Raw genomic sequence first — 16,680 nt, forward strand, 5'->3', positions numbered from 1 at the left:
AGGGATAAGTGCTGGGTGGGAGATCCGTGGGGAGGGATGCGTGGATCAGGGAGTCACGGAGGGACCGATCTCTGCGGAGAGGGGTGGAGAGGGAAGGATGTGCTTAGTGGTGGGGCCTGTTGAAGGTGGCGGAAGTTGCGGAGGATAATGTGCTGGATCCGGAGGCTGGTAGTGTGGTAGGTGAGGACAAGGGGAATTCTGTCCCTGTTGTGGCGGGAGGATGGGGTGAGGGCTGAAGTGCGGGAAATGGAGGAGATGTGGGTGAGGGCATCATTGATGACGGCAGAAGGGAAACCGCGATCCTTAAAGAAAGAGGACATTAGAGATGTCCTGGAACGGAAAGCCTCATCCTGGGAGCAGATGCGGCGGAGACGGAGGATCTGGAAATAGGGAATGGCATTTTTGTATGTAGCGGGCTGGGAAGAGGTATAGTCGAGGTAGTTATGAGATTCAGTGGGTTTGTAGAAGATGTCAGTGGACAGTCTGTCTCCAGAGATGGAGACCGAGAGATCGAGAAAGGGGAGAGAAGTGTCCGAGATAGACCAAGTGAATTTGAGGGCTGTGTGGAAGTTTGAAGTAAAGTCGATGAAATTGATGAGCTCAGCATGGGTGCAGGAAGCAGCACCAATGTAGTCGTCAATGTACCGAAGGAAAAGTTGGGGAGCAATGCCAGAATAGGTTTGGAGCACAGACTGTTCCACATAACCAACGAGAGGCTGGTGTAGCTGGGTCCCATGCGGGTTCCCATAGCTACACCGTTAGTCTGAAGAAAGTGGGAAGAGCCAAAAGAGAAGTTACTAAGTGTGAATACCAGTTCCGCCAACCGAAGGAGGGTAGTGGTGGTGGGGAACTGGTGAGGTCTATTGTCCAGAAAGTAGCGGAGGGCTTTGAGGCTGCCGTGATGGGGAATGGAGGTGTATAAGGATTGGACATCCATAGTGAAAATGAAGTGGTCGGGACTGGGGAACTGGAAGTTATTGAAGAGGTGGAGGGCATGGGATGTATCCCGGATGTAGGTGGGGAGGGACTGAACTATGGGTGACAAAATGGAGTCCAGGTATGGATATGTGTGGATATTTTTCAGAATCCGAATCAGGTTTAATATCAGCAGGATATTGTTATGTGGCAGCAGTACATTGCAATACATAATAAAAACTGTAGTGAAGAAGTGTTCGTGGGTTGAATGTCCATTCAGAAATTGGATGGCAGAGAGGCAGATATCCTGAATGCTGGGGAGCCAACTGTTTACAACTTTCTGTTTACAAATTTGATCTTGTGCAGTGCTCCCCCCCCCCATACCAGTTAGTGATGCAGCCAGTTACAATGCTTTCCATGATAGATCTGTAGAAATATGTGAGTGTTTTGGTGACATACCAGTTCTCAAATTCCTAATGGAATATATCTGCTGTCATACCTTTGTTGTAACTGCATCGATATGTTGGGCCCAGTTTGATCCTTAGAGATATTGACGACCAGGAACTTGAAATTGCTCACTTTCTTCACTTCTGATCCCTCTATGAAGACAGGTGTGTTTTCCCTCGTCCTACCCTTCCTGAAGTCCATAATCAATTCTTTGGTCTTACTGATGATGAGCTGATATATTTTGCTCCTGATGCCTTCTCATCACCATCTGAATCATTTTCAGTTAAGTTTGCTCGTATTGTCAGATCGTAGTTCTTGTGCTGTTTGTTCTCCAGAGGCATCAGTTCTCCAGTTGTCGTCCAGAAGTGAACAGGAGATTATCAAGATTCATGTCTTGTTTTCAACTTGGGGTTTCTGGAAAGGTGCAATTCATAATGCCACCTGGTTGTGTGAATGAAGTCACCAGAGTGATGCTGCTGGTAGAAATGAAGCAGAGTCTTTATTTGACAAAATGAAACATAGCAGGCATCATATTGAGACCCTTTCAGAGGCAGAGGCCTGTTCAATCCAACACTACATGACATTTGATATGCTAAAGATCAAGGACAATTCTATATTCACAATGTATCTACAATGCCTCTTTGAATTATGCTTAACTTTCTCACCTCATTCGCATCCACGCTACAGGCACACCAATGAATTTTTAATCAGCGTTGTCTGGTTTTCCAATTAACTGCGGTTCACAACTTTGAGGAACCCATTGTCCAGAGCTACATTTTAAATATAATCGACAGTTGTATTCAGATCTGAAGATTGGTGGCTGAAGTTATTTGTCCTAACCCCAAAAATGCCGAACACACCTTCATGTGGTGCCAACATGTAAAATTTAGATTTTAGCTTTGTGCACTTACTATTTTGCATTCCTGAAATGGAAAATGGTTTCCTGATCCAGTATTCTCACCTGGATAACGATAACAATGAGACAGAGAGACAGAGCTGTTATGGTTGTTATCTGCTCAACATGGTGTTTAGTCAATCTTTTGAGATTGCTTTCTATTCTTCTCCCCAAATAGATAAAGTGCATGTATACTTGGATAAAAAAGAAGCTCTCCAAGCTGTAAAAATGATGAAAGGATCACGGTTCAAAGCTTTCACCGACAAGGAAGAGGCTGAGAAGTTTGCCAAAGGTATTTGTGACTACTATCCTTCACCGACCAAATCCTCTGCCTGTGTATCGCCACTGAAAGGCGGTGTGATCTACAACAGAGGTAAATTTTTTTCACCATCTTTCACAAGAAGTTCTGGAATTTTGGAGTTTTTATCCCTGTGACTTCATAAATTTTACCTTTGCTTTTACATAATGGCGTTTGGTGTTTATCATTCTGATTCTGATTATCAGAAAAAAATGTTATTTAGGACAATTTGTTCCGCTGGACTGACCATCGTAAACAGATTTCTGAGATCAGGAAGTGACAATAGATTAGGTGGATTATGCTCCTAAATTCTGAAAATCAAGAGGACTACAGATGCTGGAAATCTGAAATAAAAGTAGATAATGCTGGAAGCACTTAGATTAAGCAGCATCTGTGGAAAGTCAAACACTGTTAGTACTCAGAACCAAGATCCACGTGACAGGGTGTTCTATCTGTTTCTCTTTCGATAAATCGCAAGTTTCTGATTCGTTTCGAGCAGATTTTTATTAATTGGGCTTTTAAATAAATGTTTTAAATATGTGTTAATGGTTCATTTAATATCAGGGAATGGATACAGTATACAACCTGAAATCCTTACTCTTCACAGACATCCATGAAACAGAGAGGAAAAAACCCTGAAAAATTACAAAAAAAAAGTTAGAACCCCATAGCCCCCTCTCCCTCCTCCCATATACAAGCAAGTGCAAAACCCTCCCCACTCCCCCCCCTTGCTCCAGCAAAGGCACCAACCGCCCACCACCCACCATGCAAGCAATAGCAAAGCCCCATCAGAGACCATTGATTGATTCTACCAAAAACTACTGACCAACATACACATCGACATCTCAGACAGGCGCTCTCTCACTCACTAGTGAGAGAGAAAGAGATATCGCTTCCGCCACAGTGAGAGAGGAGGCCAACAGCTTGCTGTTTCATTGCAGCATCGCTTGTTCAAGTTCTCTGTTTCATAAATTGGCATGATATTTTATTTAGAATATTATTAATAGATGCATGTCCTGTTTTTATAGATTGCAGAAGTATAATATTAAGATTATCTTTCTCCTTTTATTTTCTACACCTGCTGAGTTTCCTGTGTATTTTTTTGCGATTTGTGTGAGGGATGTAAGAATATGAATGTGGGGTATAGCCTATCTGCAGTGACCTCGCCATCAAAATGAATCTCATGGCAATGGTGATCTTAACTTTGAGATTGAGACTGGCTATAACAACCGGAGATCTAGGAGAGGGGAAGCCTTTGGAAATTAGAGAAAGGGTTGTATCTCATTGCCCGTTTTCTGTTTGGTTAATGATTAATACCCACCTCCCCAGTTTAGCTTTTGAATGGGGAAACAAAGAAAAACTTATTTGTAAATCACAAACATGAGAAACTCTGCAGATGCTGGAAATCTAGAGCAACACACACAAAATGTTGAAGGAACTCAGAAATTCTATATTTCTGTAGAAATGAATAAACAATCAACATTTCAGACTGAAGTCATCTTGGTCTGAAACATCGACTGTTTTACTCTTTCTATGCTGCCTGACCTGCTGAGTTCCTCCTGCATTTTATGTGAAAACTTTTTTGTGCCGTTTACATACTGCACTCCTGTAGTCTGATCTTGATTGAAGTAGCCTAAAGAACTAACTGATAAAAGATTTTTAAACCCAAAGATATATTTTGTTATTCTTGTATGAGCACACTTTCAGCGCCAATAATGATTATTCCAAATGACGAGGCTATGTGTTTGATCTTTTATTAGCAGTTAGCAAATATGCAATCTTGAAGCAATGAAACTTCAGTGTACCCAAGTGTAAGCTAACTGAACGGTCGACAAATGATGCAACATCAGTTGGCCCCCAACTGCATGCTGCACAGAGCAAAGCACAAGTAGATGACTTATTCCCTTCACTTTTACAAAGTCCCCTCCACTCGTGTGACTAGTTATAATAAACGTGCAGCACAAAGTGCAGTGCAGATAGAGAACAGATCTCTGGCTCCTGCAGATTATAAATGTAAGGATATAGAATAAAATAATTAAAAACAAATTAACTACTGTATCATATTCATATTTACTCTGCATTTTTGGAGAAATTTTGCAACTTCAGGATAAAATTATGGAAATACACTAACACAAGAAATTCAGCAGATGCTGGAAATCCAAAGCAACACACACAAAATGCTAGAGGAACTCAGGCGGTCAGGTGGCGTACATGGAGAAGATCGAGACCCTTCTTCAGGACTGAGGGGAAAGGAGGAAGACATCAGAATAAAAAGCTGGGGAGAGGGGAAGGAGGCTGACTGGAAGGTGATAGGTGAAGCCATGGTGGTTGGGAAAGGTCAAAGGCTGGAGAAGAAAGAATCTGATGGGAGAGGAGAGTGGTCCATAGGAGAAAGGGAAGGAGGAGGGGACCCAGTGGGAAATAATAGACAGGTGAGGAGAAGTTAAAAGTCAGAGTGGGGAATGGTGGGGGGGGGGGGGTGAATTTTGTTCACCAGAAGGAGAAATCAATATACATACCATCAGGTTGGAGGCTACCCATACAGAATATAAGGTGTTGCTCCCCCACTCTGACAGTGGCATCTTGGCACAAGAGGAGGCCATGGATCGACACGTTGCAATGGGAATAGGAATTAAAATGTTTGGCCGCCGGGAAGTACAGCTTGTGGCGGATGGTGTAGAGGTGCTTAGTGAAGCAGTCTGCCAATACACAATTACCTTTGTAATTGGAAGGGAGTGAAATGCAACCTGATAATGTGTTTGCTTCCATTTATAGGAAAATATTTCTGTTCCCAGAGAGGAAAGTTCACTAACTGAACGTCAGGCAGAATTGCAGATATTCTTATTTTCCCTTTTCTTTTTCACACATTTGTTGTTTGTGTCTGCTGCTTAGGGAATGTTCCCTATAACAAAAACAACAGGAATTCTGCAGATGCTGGAAATTCAAGCAAAATACATCAAAGTTGCTGGTGAACGCAGCAGGCCAAGCAGCATCTATAGGAAGAGGCGCAGACGACGTTTCAGGCCGAGACCCTTCGAAGGGTCTCGGCCTGAAACGTCGACTGCGCCTCTTCCTATAGATGCTGCTTGGCCTGCTGCGTTCACCAGCAACTTTGATGTATGTTCCCTATAACAATCTTCTTTCCCCTCCCTTCCCACAAAGTAGGTTTTCCACAGAGAATAATGGCTGCCTTGCCATTACTCTGCTCTTTGCAATCATCAGGATACTGTTCTGAACATTTCCCTGAAAGACTATTGTTTGTTCTGTCTTGTATTGCAAGGTTTTCTCTTCCTGACACTCTACCATGTTTATTTATTGAGATACACGGAATAGGACCATCCAGCCCTTTGAGCCGAGCCACCCAGTATTCCCCTGGTTTAATCCTAGCCTAATCACGGGACAGTTTACGGAGAGAACGTTCAAACTCCTTATAGGCAGTGGCGGGAATTGAACCTGGCTCGTCTGTGCTGTAAAGAGTTCTGCTATGACTACGCTACCTGCCACCCTGAAAATAATAAACATTTCAGCAGAGTAGTATTCCATAAAAGTATTAAAAAGATGCAGCATGGTACAACATTTGGCTTTAACATTCCATGTGGATATTTGTTTCCTACCTTCTCTAAATTTGCCGATCCCCTTAATACCCATACACCTATCTTGCCTCCCTTCAAATTCAGTTCTACAGTTTGACTTTAATTTTTGTCTGTGACATTGAGCTGCATCTTCTCAGCAAAGTTCAAAGTGAGTTTATTATCAATGTACGTATATGTCACCATGTACAACTCTAAGATTTGTTTTCTTGTGCGCATAGTCAGTCCAATAACCACAACCAAATCAATGAAAGACCCCACACAACAGGTGTGCAAAAGACAACAAATTGTGCAAATTCTAAAGAAAAAAAACCAATAAGCAATAAATATTGGGAGCATGAGATGAAGAGTCCTTGAAGTTAATCCATAGATAGTGGGAACATTTGAATGATGGGGCAAGTGAAGATGAATCTAGTTATGCCTTTGGTTCAAAAGCCTGATGGTTGAGGGGTAGTAACTATTCCTGAACCTAGTGGTATGAGTCCTGGGGCTCCTGTATCTCCTTTCTGATGGCAGCAGCGAGAAGAGAGCATGCATGACCTGGATGCTGGGGGTCCCTAATGATGGACACAGACTAGTGGAAAAGAAATACTTTCTGAATTCTATGGGATAGAGGGACACAGATGACTTACTGGAATGCTTTGAACATTTTGGAAGTAGCCTTCTCCAATCAAAGTAAAATATTTGACTTGTATTTGCTTTAATTTAATGTTCTGTCAGATTGGCTGAGTTCTCTGGAAATGGAAGGCACCAACAGGGAACGAGCCAACAGTTACAAAAGTCCACGCTCTCAGGATTTAACATCCAAGCTGCGGAAGGCTGTTGAAAAAGGAGACAGAACTACCTTTCTTGAACTTGTGTGGAGCAATCCACGTTACCTCATTGGTTCCGGAGACAACCCTACAGTTCTCCAGGTTAGACTGTCTTGCGAAGCTGAACCATTAGATCAATTCAGATTAATTTTTGTTGCTTCGATCGTAGTTTCTTATAAGACCATGAGGTACAGGAGCAGAATTAGGCTAATTGGCCCATTGAGTCTGCTCCGCCATTTCAGCATGACTAATCAATTTTTCCCTCTTAGCCTCAATCTCCTGCCTTCTCCCATATCCCTTCATGCCCTGACTAACCAAGAATCTATCAACCTCTGCCTTAAATATCCCAAATGACTTAGCCCCCACACCATCTGTGGCAATGAATTCCACAGATTCACCACTTTCTGGCTAAAGAAATTCCTTATCTCTGTTCTGAAAGGAAGCCCCTCTATTCTGAGGCTGTGTCCTCTGGTCTTAGATTCTCCCACTATAGGAAACATCTTCTCCACATCCACTTTATCACGGCCTTTCAACGTTAGATAGGGGTCAATGAGGTCAACCCTCATCCTCCTGAATTCCAGTGAATACAGGCCCAGAGCCATCAAACACTCTTTGCAAGACAAGCCGTTCAATCCCAGAATCAATTCTGTGAACCCTCTCCAATGTCAGCACATCCTTTCTAAGATAAGGGGCCGAAAACTGCTCACAATACTGTGAGTGAGGCCTCACCAGTGCTTTATAAAGCCTCAACATTACATCCTTGCTTTTATTGATCATTACTGGACCTCATCATTGAGAGGTCTGAACCATGAAAGAAATTATTTCCACTTTCATGATTTCTAAGAGGGAATTGTTTTAATAAATGTAAATGAAAAGAACAAGTTTGTTCAGTGTTTACAAGAATCTGACATTGTATCAAGAGCACCTGTAGCTTGGTCACTGTGGTTTAATGGCTGATCTTGAAGCTTTATGGTTTCTGTGGGTTTCCTTGGCTGGCCGACTTTGATCCTAGTGATTTCAATGGTTCAGTTTAATGGCAGAGAATGTATACAACCTGAAATTCTTACTCTTCACCGACAGCCACATAACAGGGAAGACCCCCAAAGAATGAATGACAGAAAATGTTGGAACCCCAAAGCCCCTCCCCTCACCCACGCACAAGCAGCAGCAAAAGCATCAGCCCTCCTCCTCCCCCCACTTGCTCCAGAAAATGCATTACCCACCATGTAAATAATAGCAAAGCCCCCAAGGAGACCATGATCTAGAGTCCCTCAGAAAAACCACTATTCACCCCAACACTTCGACCTGCCACAGGTGTTCTCTCTCACTAACAAGGGGGAGAGAGGTATCACTCCTGCCACAGCGAGAGGGGAGGCCAACTGCTCGCTGTTTCCATGTTACAGTCTGCGGCGTCGCTTACTTCAACAGCAGCGTACCCTGCTCTCTCGATGTTCCGATCCACCTCGACGCTTCATTCAGTGACACCTGCGATGAACCTGGTGATCTACAGGGCAGCAGAGCTGCACCCCCGATGCACGTCTTCCAGGCTGCTCCTGGAGATATTGAAAACATTGGGCTGCTCGGTGACCTCCGAGAACAGAAACCCCCCACTGTGAAGAAGCACTGTCTGAGGGCAGCTGTAGATCACGGACTCCGACAAGACCCCAACCACCCTAAAAAGGAAAGGAGTAGTGCCCACTGGTCTTTCATTCTCTCAACCGAGAGAGTTTTCAATCAAGCTGGATAATCAGTAGGGCTTGCTTCTGAAGAACCACTAAATATAAATAAAGGAATATAATAGGTACAGGTTTATTCCAACCAAGCCTTTAAGCCTCCTCCACTAGCGACTAGATCAGGGATTCCCAACCTTTTTATGCCATGACTAATACCATTTAACAAGGACTCCATGGACCCCAGGCTGGGAACCCCTGGAGCAGATGATGGCTTAGTGATCTTTGACTTTATTTTCTTGACTGAACCCCTTGATTTGCTTGTAGTCCACAAAATGCATCCAGCCTTGAACATAATGAATGGGCCTCCACTGCTTTCTGGGATAGATAATTCCAAAGGTTCACTATTCTTAGTAACAATTCCTCCTGGTGTTAGTCTTTCCTGGAGTCTCTGCCTTAGTTCCAGACTTCCCAGCAGACAATATCCTCCTGGAGTCAGCTCCGTTTCAGTTAGTTCACCTTTCATCCATAACACTCCAGGGTGTAAAAGCCTATTCTGTTCATTCTTTCACTATAAGACAATCTTTTCATCCCAGAAATCAGTCAATACAGTCATGACATGATGGTACCTAGAACAGTACAGCACAGTGCAGGCTCTTCAACCTTTGAACCTACTCTAAGATCAATCTAACCTTCCCTCTTACACAGCCCTCCATTTTTCATTCTCCACGTGCTGGTACCCAGAATAATTTCAGGTTGACTGCAGGTGCCTTACTTATTTACTGCCCATTATGCAGCTAGCATTTAGGGCAGCAGTGAAGGTCCTCCATCTCTGTCTGTCCATACCGTCTCACACAGATGTAGAAGGATTCTTCATTGCTGTTTCCGTTACAGTTTTGTTTGACCCAGTCAGGGTTGTTAGCCCTGAACTGAACCCCCAAACCTGGAGAACCAGTGGGCCACCCTTATTCTGGCCTGTACCCTTTGACCTGTTTAGCATGGGTGACTTCACCAAGAGCAATGCACAAGGCCCTGACTCCAGACAACATAGCTCTCTGGTCATTGAGGCACGCAAGCCTCCAAACCCTACAACAAGGTTGTGGTCCTCTTGAGGGCCACCAGTGCTTATCTGCCAGTCGATGGAGTTTACTGAATGTTGTGTAACAAGGGAAGGCTTTTCCTTCAGGGTGTTAATTCACTTTTAAGTCTCTTGTTTTCTGGATGGGAGGCAGGGGTAATGTTAATTATTTTCCATAGTTCTGTAGCAAAGTGTGCATGCCTGAGAAAGGGATAAGGTTTTAAAACAGAGGTGGGTAAAGGTGCCAGGTTGTACAATTTAGGATCATGGCTGCTTGGAATGTTCTTTAGTATCTGCGTACTCAGATGAGACCTGGGTTAGGAAAGGGTGTTAATTTGAGATGGTATTGGGAAAGGAGACGTTGCAGTGACCAGTGAGATGATAGCTATAGGCATGGCGGGGGAGAGAAAAAATTATTCCTGATGGTAACCGAATGATTCTCTGTAAATTGCAGGAAGGTTGTCGGTACAATGCTATGCATGTGGCTGCCAAAGAGAATCAGCCACAAATTTGTCAGCTTCTGCTGGAGACGTTGGAGAGTCCTGAATTTATGCTCCTTATGTATCCAGATGATGATGAAGTTATGCTGCAAAAACGCATCAACTACATCGTTGACCTTTATCTCAACACACCTGATAAACGGGTTGGTATCACAGCTCCTCTCTTAATGAATGGTTGTGAGGACCGCTGTTTTTCAAAAGCCTCTTTGATTGTAATTAATGAATATTGATGGTTCAGTTAACAAAATATCTAAAATCACTGGCTGATTAAATTTGTTTCCATTGAGTTGGGAGCATTGGCTCTTAAAAGTTGAGTTAAATACTAAAAGGCTTTTACTTCCAAAGCAATCTTGTCGTCATGCTGAGTTAGTTCACAGTAAAGTTTATTATCAGAGTACATATGCCACTACATACAACACTGAGATTCATTTTCCTGCAGGCATACGCAGTAAATCTGTAGAATAGTAACTACAACAGGATCAATGAAAGATCAACCAGAGTGCAGAAGACAACAAACTGTGCAAATGTAAATATAAATAAATAGCAATAAATAATGAGAACATGAAATAACACAGAGTCCTCGCAGTGACTTCATTGGTTGTGGGAACATCTCAATAGATGGGCAAGTGGATGTTGTTATTCTGTTTTGTTCAAGAGCCTGATCTTGAACCTGGTGATGCGAATCCTGAGGCTCTTGTACCTTCTACCTGATGTAGCAGCCTGAATAGAAGCAGCTACATCTCCTTTAGTAGAGACGTTTGTCCATCTTACCACCCAGAAATAAAGGATTTGCCACCTAAACCTGGACCTAAAATGTACTCCTTTCATACCTTTTGTGTCGAAGTGTACCAGGCGGCCATGTGTCCACCTCTGTAACCTGTCAATGTCCTGCAGCCTCCTGGTTTATCGTTCTCCCTATTTGTGTTAATAAATCTTCTTTATCTCGGTTGCAGTCATTAACGTAAATAAAAAGCAAGAACTTCCTTCAGTGCCCTAGTCTTTTTTATTGATTCATGTACAGGATGTGGGCGCCGCCAGCTAAGCCAGCATTTATTGCCCATACCTAGTTACCCTTGCGAAGGCGGTGATGAGCTGCCTTCTTGAACCGCTGCAGTCCCTGGGGTGTGGGTACACCCGCAGTGCTGTTAGGGAGGGAATTCCATGATTTTGACCCAGCGACAATGAAGAAACGGCGATAATGTTTTCAAGTCAAGATGGGGATTTCCAAGTGGTGGTGTTCCCAGGTACCTGCTGTTCTCCTCCTTCGAGATGGTAGAGGTTGTGGGACTGGCAGGTCCACAGATTCTGTGTTGGTCCACAGATTACCTGGTGAACCCTGAATTAAATGTCAGTTTTGGAACTAATTGCGTAAATCTCTATGCTCATTTAATTACAAGAGACTATTGACATTACCATCAGAACATAAAAATGTCGGGTAATGATAATCTTTACTAAATGAAGAAGCATCATGTACAGTTTTCTCCTTCTTGGGCCCTGAGCTCCCAGGGGAGCACAGACCATCGATGATCTCCTGTCTCCATAGTCCAGCAGTGTTTCTGTAATCTGTTGTATCCGCTGTACAGGGGATTGTCTGATACAGCTTCACCAGAGCCTTACCCGTTTCCACCTCTCTTGATGGGAACGTAGGGTTGGACCTTGTACAGTTTTGTTTAAAGCAAATTTTTGTTTTTTTCCTGAATTCCCAAATTAGTAGATATAATTAATTTAAGGTCTTTTATACTTAAAGTTTTTCCCGAGGGTGTCAATTTTCATCTGCTGTATAGCACCAAACTCCCTGGCTGTTAGCAATCTACCTATTGTACCTTATGGTCAAACTTGACTCTGTCCATACAAATATTACAGGCACTTTTCCATTGATTGGAAGGGTTCTAGCTTTGGGGAATTGAGTCATATCATAGTAGTAAGTGTTTTCAATGCTGTATACCAATGAGGAAAAAGTAGTCTTCTTGATCAATGCCCTACAATGTGGCTGCACAATATAATTTAGCAATGCATTCATCAAGATCACTTGGATACAGCCTTCAACTTCATAGATTTACAGGATAGGAAAGAGCAGTGTTTGTCATTGGAGCTTCTTTCTTTCCAAGTTCTCCTTGGTGTTTCATACCTCTGCCTCTGGCATTTCTGTTTGTTCTTTGTTCAAAGTAAGTTCATTACCAAAATACATATGTCACTATATGCAACCCTGAGATTCATTTTCTTATGGGAATACTCAGTAAATCCATAATAGAATAATCACCATAATAGAATCAATGAAAGACCACATCAACTGTGAAAGCAAACTGTGCAAATACAAAAAGGAAATAATAATAATAATAATAATAAATAAGTAAGCATTAAATGTCGAGAACATGAGTTGAAGAGTCCTTGAAATTTGAGTCCCTAAGTTGTGGGAACATTCAGTAATGGGGGGAGTGAAGTTATCCCCTTTGGTTCAAGAGCCTGATGGCCAAGGGTAATAGTTGTTGTTGAACCTGGTGGTGTGGGACTTGAAGCTTCTGTACCTTCTTCCTGGGTGGTGAGGGTGTTATTACATCAAATTCCAAGAGTTCCCAATCTAACACCATTTTGGATGCACTTTCATTCTCCCTAAGAACTGGAGAAAAGAGTCTTCCCACTATTAATTGCATCCTTACAGCAAATTGTCACGTTCATGTTTATGTGGAAATATGGTCAGGGAATGTTCTACACCGGCTCAGTTAATTAAAAGAAAAGCCATAGCTCATCCTACAAAGCCAATTAAAATCAATAATCAAGAAATATTGTAAGCTGAAAATGGATTCATTGATCAGCCACACTCACTCACAGGTTTTGAATGTGGTTTTGAATATGCAAGAATGCAGTTTCATAATAGTTAACCTATTGAGACATGCTTCCAAGTTCCGCCATGGCACCATCAAGTTATTAAGTAAATCCAAAGCTTAATGATAGGACCTCCAAGAGTCCCACAACCTTGTTGCAGGGTTTAGAGGCTTGTGTACTCAGTGACCCAGAGAGCTACGTTGGCTGGAGGAAGGGCTTCATGCTTTGGGTCTTGGTAGGGTCACCCATGCCAATTAGGTCAAAGGGTAGAGGCCAGACTAAGAGTGGTCCACCGGTCCTCCAGGTTCAGGGGTTCAGCTCAGGGCTAACAACCCTGACTGCTCAAACAAAATTGTAATGGAAACGGCAGTGACGTATCCTTCTATGTCCAAGTGTGATGGTATTCATGAGGCTCCACCAGGACTTGCGAGACTGATAGTAGTGAAACCAAGAGGAAGCTACTGAACAGTGAAGGAAGCCCTGAACACCACCAGAGATGGGGGACCTTCATTGCTGCCCTAAATGCCAGCGATGTAACGGGCAATAAGTAATTAAGTTAATGATATGTAACCACAGAACTACCAGATAGTCATAATACTTTTAACTAGTTCAATAGTGGTCTTCAAGGTAGAAATCTGCCAACTTTACTAATGTGTGATTGTAGACACATTTTTGTCAGTTTAAGATGAAGAATAACATTAGCACTAATATCCACATTCCACAAACAAATATTGGAAAATAAACTTCCAAGCATTCTCTGGTCTTATTTTCAGGGCTTTGACACACCACTACACTTCGCCTGCAAGTTTGGGCATGCAGAGGTGGTTAATGTATTATGCTCTCATCCTGATATCTGCAAAGTCTCGAAGAATGCATATGGGTTTACTCCTGTGGAGGTAAGCTTTCAGGGTTTTTTTTTCACTCTTTAAGTAATGCTCAGCATTAAGTTCATTGTCTCTGGTTTGATCATTTCTATTTTGCTCTCAGGTTATTTGTGAACGGAATAACACTGTATCTGAGGGGCTAAGGGACAAGATCAGAGAATATTTACAAGGTTAGTCACCATTGATATAACAAATGTTTGTGCCTGTGATCAACAATGATTCCAATAATATAGTCTTTGTGTCCTCAAAGGGGATTATTTAGTTGGATGGCTCTGGATGTACACTCTCACTAACTTGAAAGCCTGGCCCGTTAAAGTGATGGAGTTCTTTTAGGGGTTTGCAGGAACGCAAGTTGTGAGAGCAACATACACCCATGACTGTGTGGCTAGGCACAGCCCAAATGTCATCTACAAATTTGCCGACAATACAACTATTGTTGGAAGAATTTCAGATGGTGACAAGAGGGTGTACAGGAGCGAGATATGTCAGCTGGTTGAGCCGTGTCACAGCAACAAACTTGCACTCAGCATCAGTAAAACCAAAGAACTGATTGTGGACTTCAGGAAGGGTAAGACGAGGGAGCACACACCAGTCCTCATTGAGGGTTCAGAAGTGGAGAGAGTGAGCAACTTCAGGTTCCTGGGTGTCAGTATCTCTGAGGAGCTATCCTGGTCCCAACACCTCGATGTAGCTACGAAGAAGGCATGACAGCAGCTATATTTCATTAGCAGTTTGAGGAGATTTGCTATGTCAGCACAGACACTTGCAAATTTCTACGTTTGTACCATGGAGAGGATTCCAACTGGCTGCATCACTATGTGGGGACTACTGCACAGTATTGAAGTAAGCTGCAGAGTGTTGTAAACATAGTCAACTCCATCGCGGGCATGAGCCTCCGGAATACCCAGGACATCTTCAAGGAGCGATGCCCCAAAAGGGTGACGTCCATCACCCAGGTCATGTTTTGTTCTTATTGCTACCTACCTTCAACAAGGAGGTACAGGGGCCTGAAGGCACACACTCAATGATTCAGAAACAGCTTCTTCCCCTCTGCCATCTGATTTCTGAATGGACATTGAACCCATGGACACTACCTCACTACTTTTTTATTTCTATTTTATTTAATTTAACTCTGTATGTATATTTACTGTAATTCACATTTTTTCAATTGTTGTGTATTGTACTGCTGCTGCAAAAACAACAAATTTCACAACATAAGCTGGTGATATTAAACCCGATTCTGATTCATAGAAGTGATGGAGACCAAAATTGACATCCTTCGCTAGATTCCTATTCACAATACAAGTCCAATGCATACACGAGGTGTATCACTCCAGGAGGCCAAGAGTGGGAGTGGTGCTGTGGTATAAAAAAAACTAATAGGGTGACACTACTGAATGTGGTGACCATGTACGTAAAAGTTTTCCAACAGGCATACGGCACTGTGCAAAAGTTGTGTGTGTGTGTATATATGTATGTATGTATCTGTACGTGTGTGTGTGTGTGTGTGTATATATATATATATATATATATATATATATATATATACACACACACACACACGTATGTATGTATGTGTGTGTATATATATGTGTGTGTGTGTTTGTATATATATAAAAAAATTAAAAAACCAGGGTGCCTAGTAAGGCTTTTGCAGAGTACTGTATTCGTCAACGTGGAGCAGAGAGCAAGTTTGTAAATTTGGCGGGAACAAAGGATGTTGGGAACGGTGAGGGTGGAGTGTGCGGGAGGGGTGTGGGACAGGTGGCAGAGAAGGAGTGCCAGTGGCAAGGGGTGTGTTGCAGGTGCAGACACACCCAGCCCCGAGACTCCAGGCAAGGTCATTTGATTCCAAACAATTGGTTTATTGATCATTACAGGATGTCTCTCTGGTGCTTCCCACTCCCTTCCCCTTTTCCCAACCATGATTCCCTCTCCCTGCCCCCTTCCCACTCTCAGTCCACAATAGAGACCCAGATCAGAATCAGGTTTATCATCACTCACATATCATGATACTTGTTTTTTTTTTGTGTTGTAACAATACATAAAATTACTACAGTATTGTGCAAAAGGTCTTGGGCACACATAGTATGTATAGCTAGGGTGCCTAAGACCTTTCGGTGGTATTATGTATATAGTGGGCAACCAGAAACTATTTTTCCCTGGGTGGAAACAGCTGATATGGGAGGCATATTTTAAGGTCATTGGAGGAAATTATAGGGGGTGTCAGAGGTTGGTATTTTTTACATGAAGAGTAGTGAGTGTATGGGACGTTCTGCTGGGTGTGGTGGTAGAGGCAAAGACATGAGGGATATTTAAGAGCCTCTTAGACAAACACTTGTTTGAAAGAAACTTGGGAGTCTTTGTGGGAGGGAAGGGTTAGATTAACCTTGGAGTAGATTAAAAGATAGGCATGACATCCTGGGCCAAAGGGCCGGCACTTCTGTATTCTGAAACACGTCCATCTGGAAGTGGTCAGCATGAAACATCCTGTAGTCAATGCAGGACAGGGACTCTATGGATACTGTGATGTGCTTCCCTTAACCAAACTGTCCAAATCATCCAGCAGGATGCCTCATTTCAGGACTCTTCAACATGCACTGAGACCTTGCTTGGATGGCAGGAAGAGGATCTAGACCCTGCCAGTCAGATTCTTCCCGTATCATCCCCAATGCACGCTGCCCCCGGAGTGACTGAGATAGAGAAGAAGTAGTCCCCCACCATCTGGATTCACTAAGAGGGTATGGAGACAGACCTGGTTCAGTAAA

General features: G+C 42.9%; 1 protein-coding gene and 1 long non-coding RNA gene across 4 annotated transcripts in view; one reads left to right on the plus strand and one right to left on the minus strand.

The window, feature by feature from the left end:
- Positions 1-16,680, plus strand: part of ankle2 (ankyrin repeat and LEM domain containing 2) — a 67,571-nt gene that overhangs the window by 23,243 nt on the left and 27,648 nt on the right. For 2 of the 3 annotated variants that reach the window (XM_063074106.1, XM_063074109.1), the window contains exons 3-7: positions 2,436-2,630; positions 6,866-7,059; positions 10,160-10,348; positions 13,802-13,924; positions 14,016-14,082. In XM_063074106.1, the coding sequence (XP_062930176.1) occupies positions 2,436-2,630; positions 6,866-7,059; positions 10,160-10,348; positions 13,802-13,924; positions 14,016-14,082 (768 nt within the window). The remainder of the gene's footprint in view (positions 1-2,435; positions 2,631-6,865; positions 7,060-10,159; positions 10,349-13,801; positions 13,925-14,015; positions 14,083-16,680) is intronic. The other variant, XM_063074108.1, reaches the window with a different exon arrangement.
- On the minus strand, positions 1,324-3,189 carry LOC134360048 (uncharacterized). Its single transcript, XR_010021237.1, has 3 exons — positions 3,141-3,189; positions 2,274-2,323; positions 1,324-1,835 (listed from the first exon to the last, which is right to left on the minus strand). It is a non-coding gene; the product is annotated as an uncharacterized LOC134360048 (long non-coding RNA).

Source organism: Mobula hypostoma, chromosome 21 (assembly GCF_963921235.1).
Source record: "Mobula hypostoma chromosome 21, sMobHyp1.1, whole genome shotgun sequence".
Classification (NCBI taxonomy): domain Eukaryota; kingdom Metazoa; phylum Chordata; class Chondrichthyes; order Myliobatiformes; family Myliobatidae; genus Mobula; species Mobula hypostoma.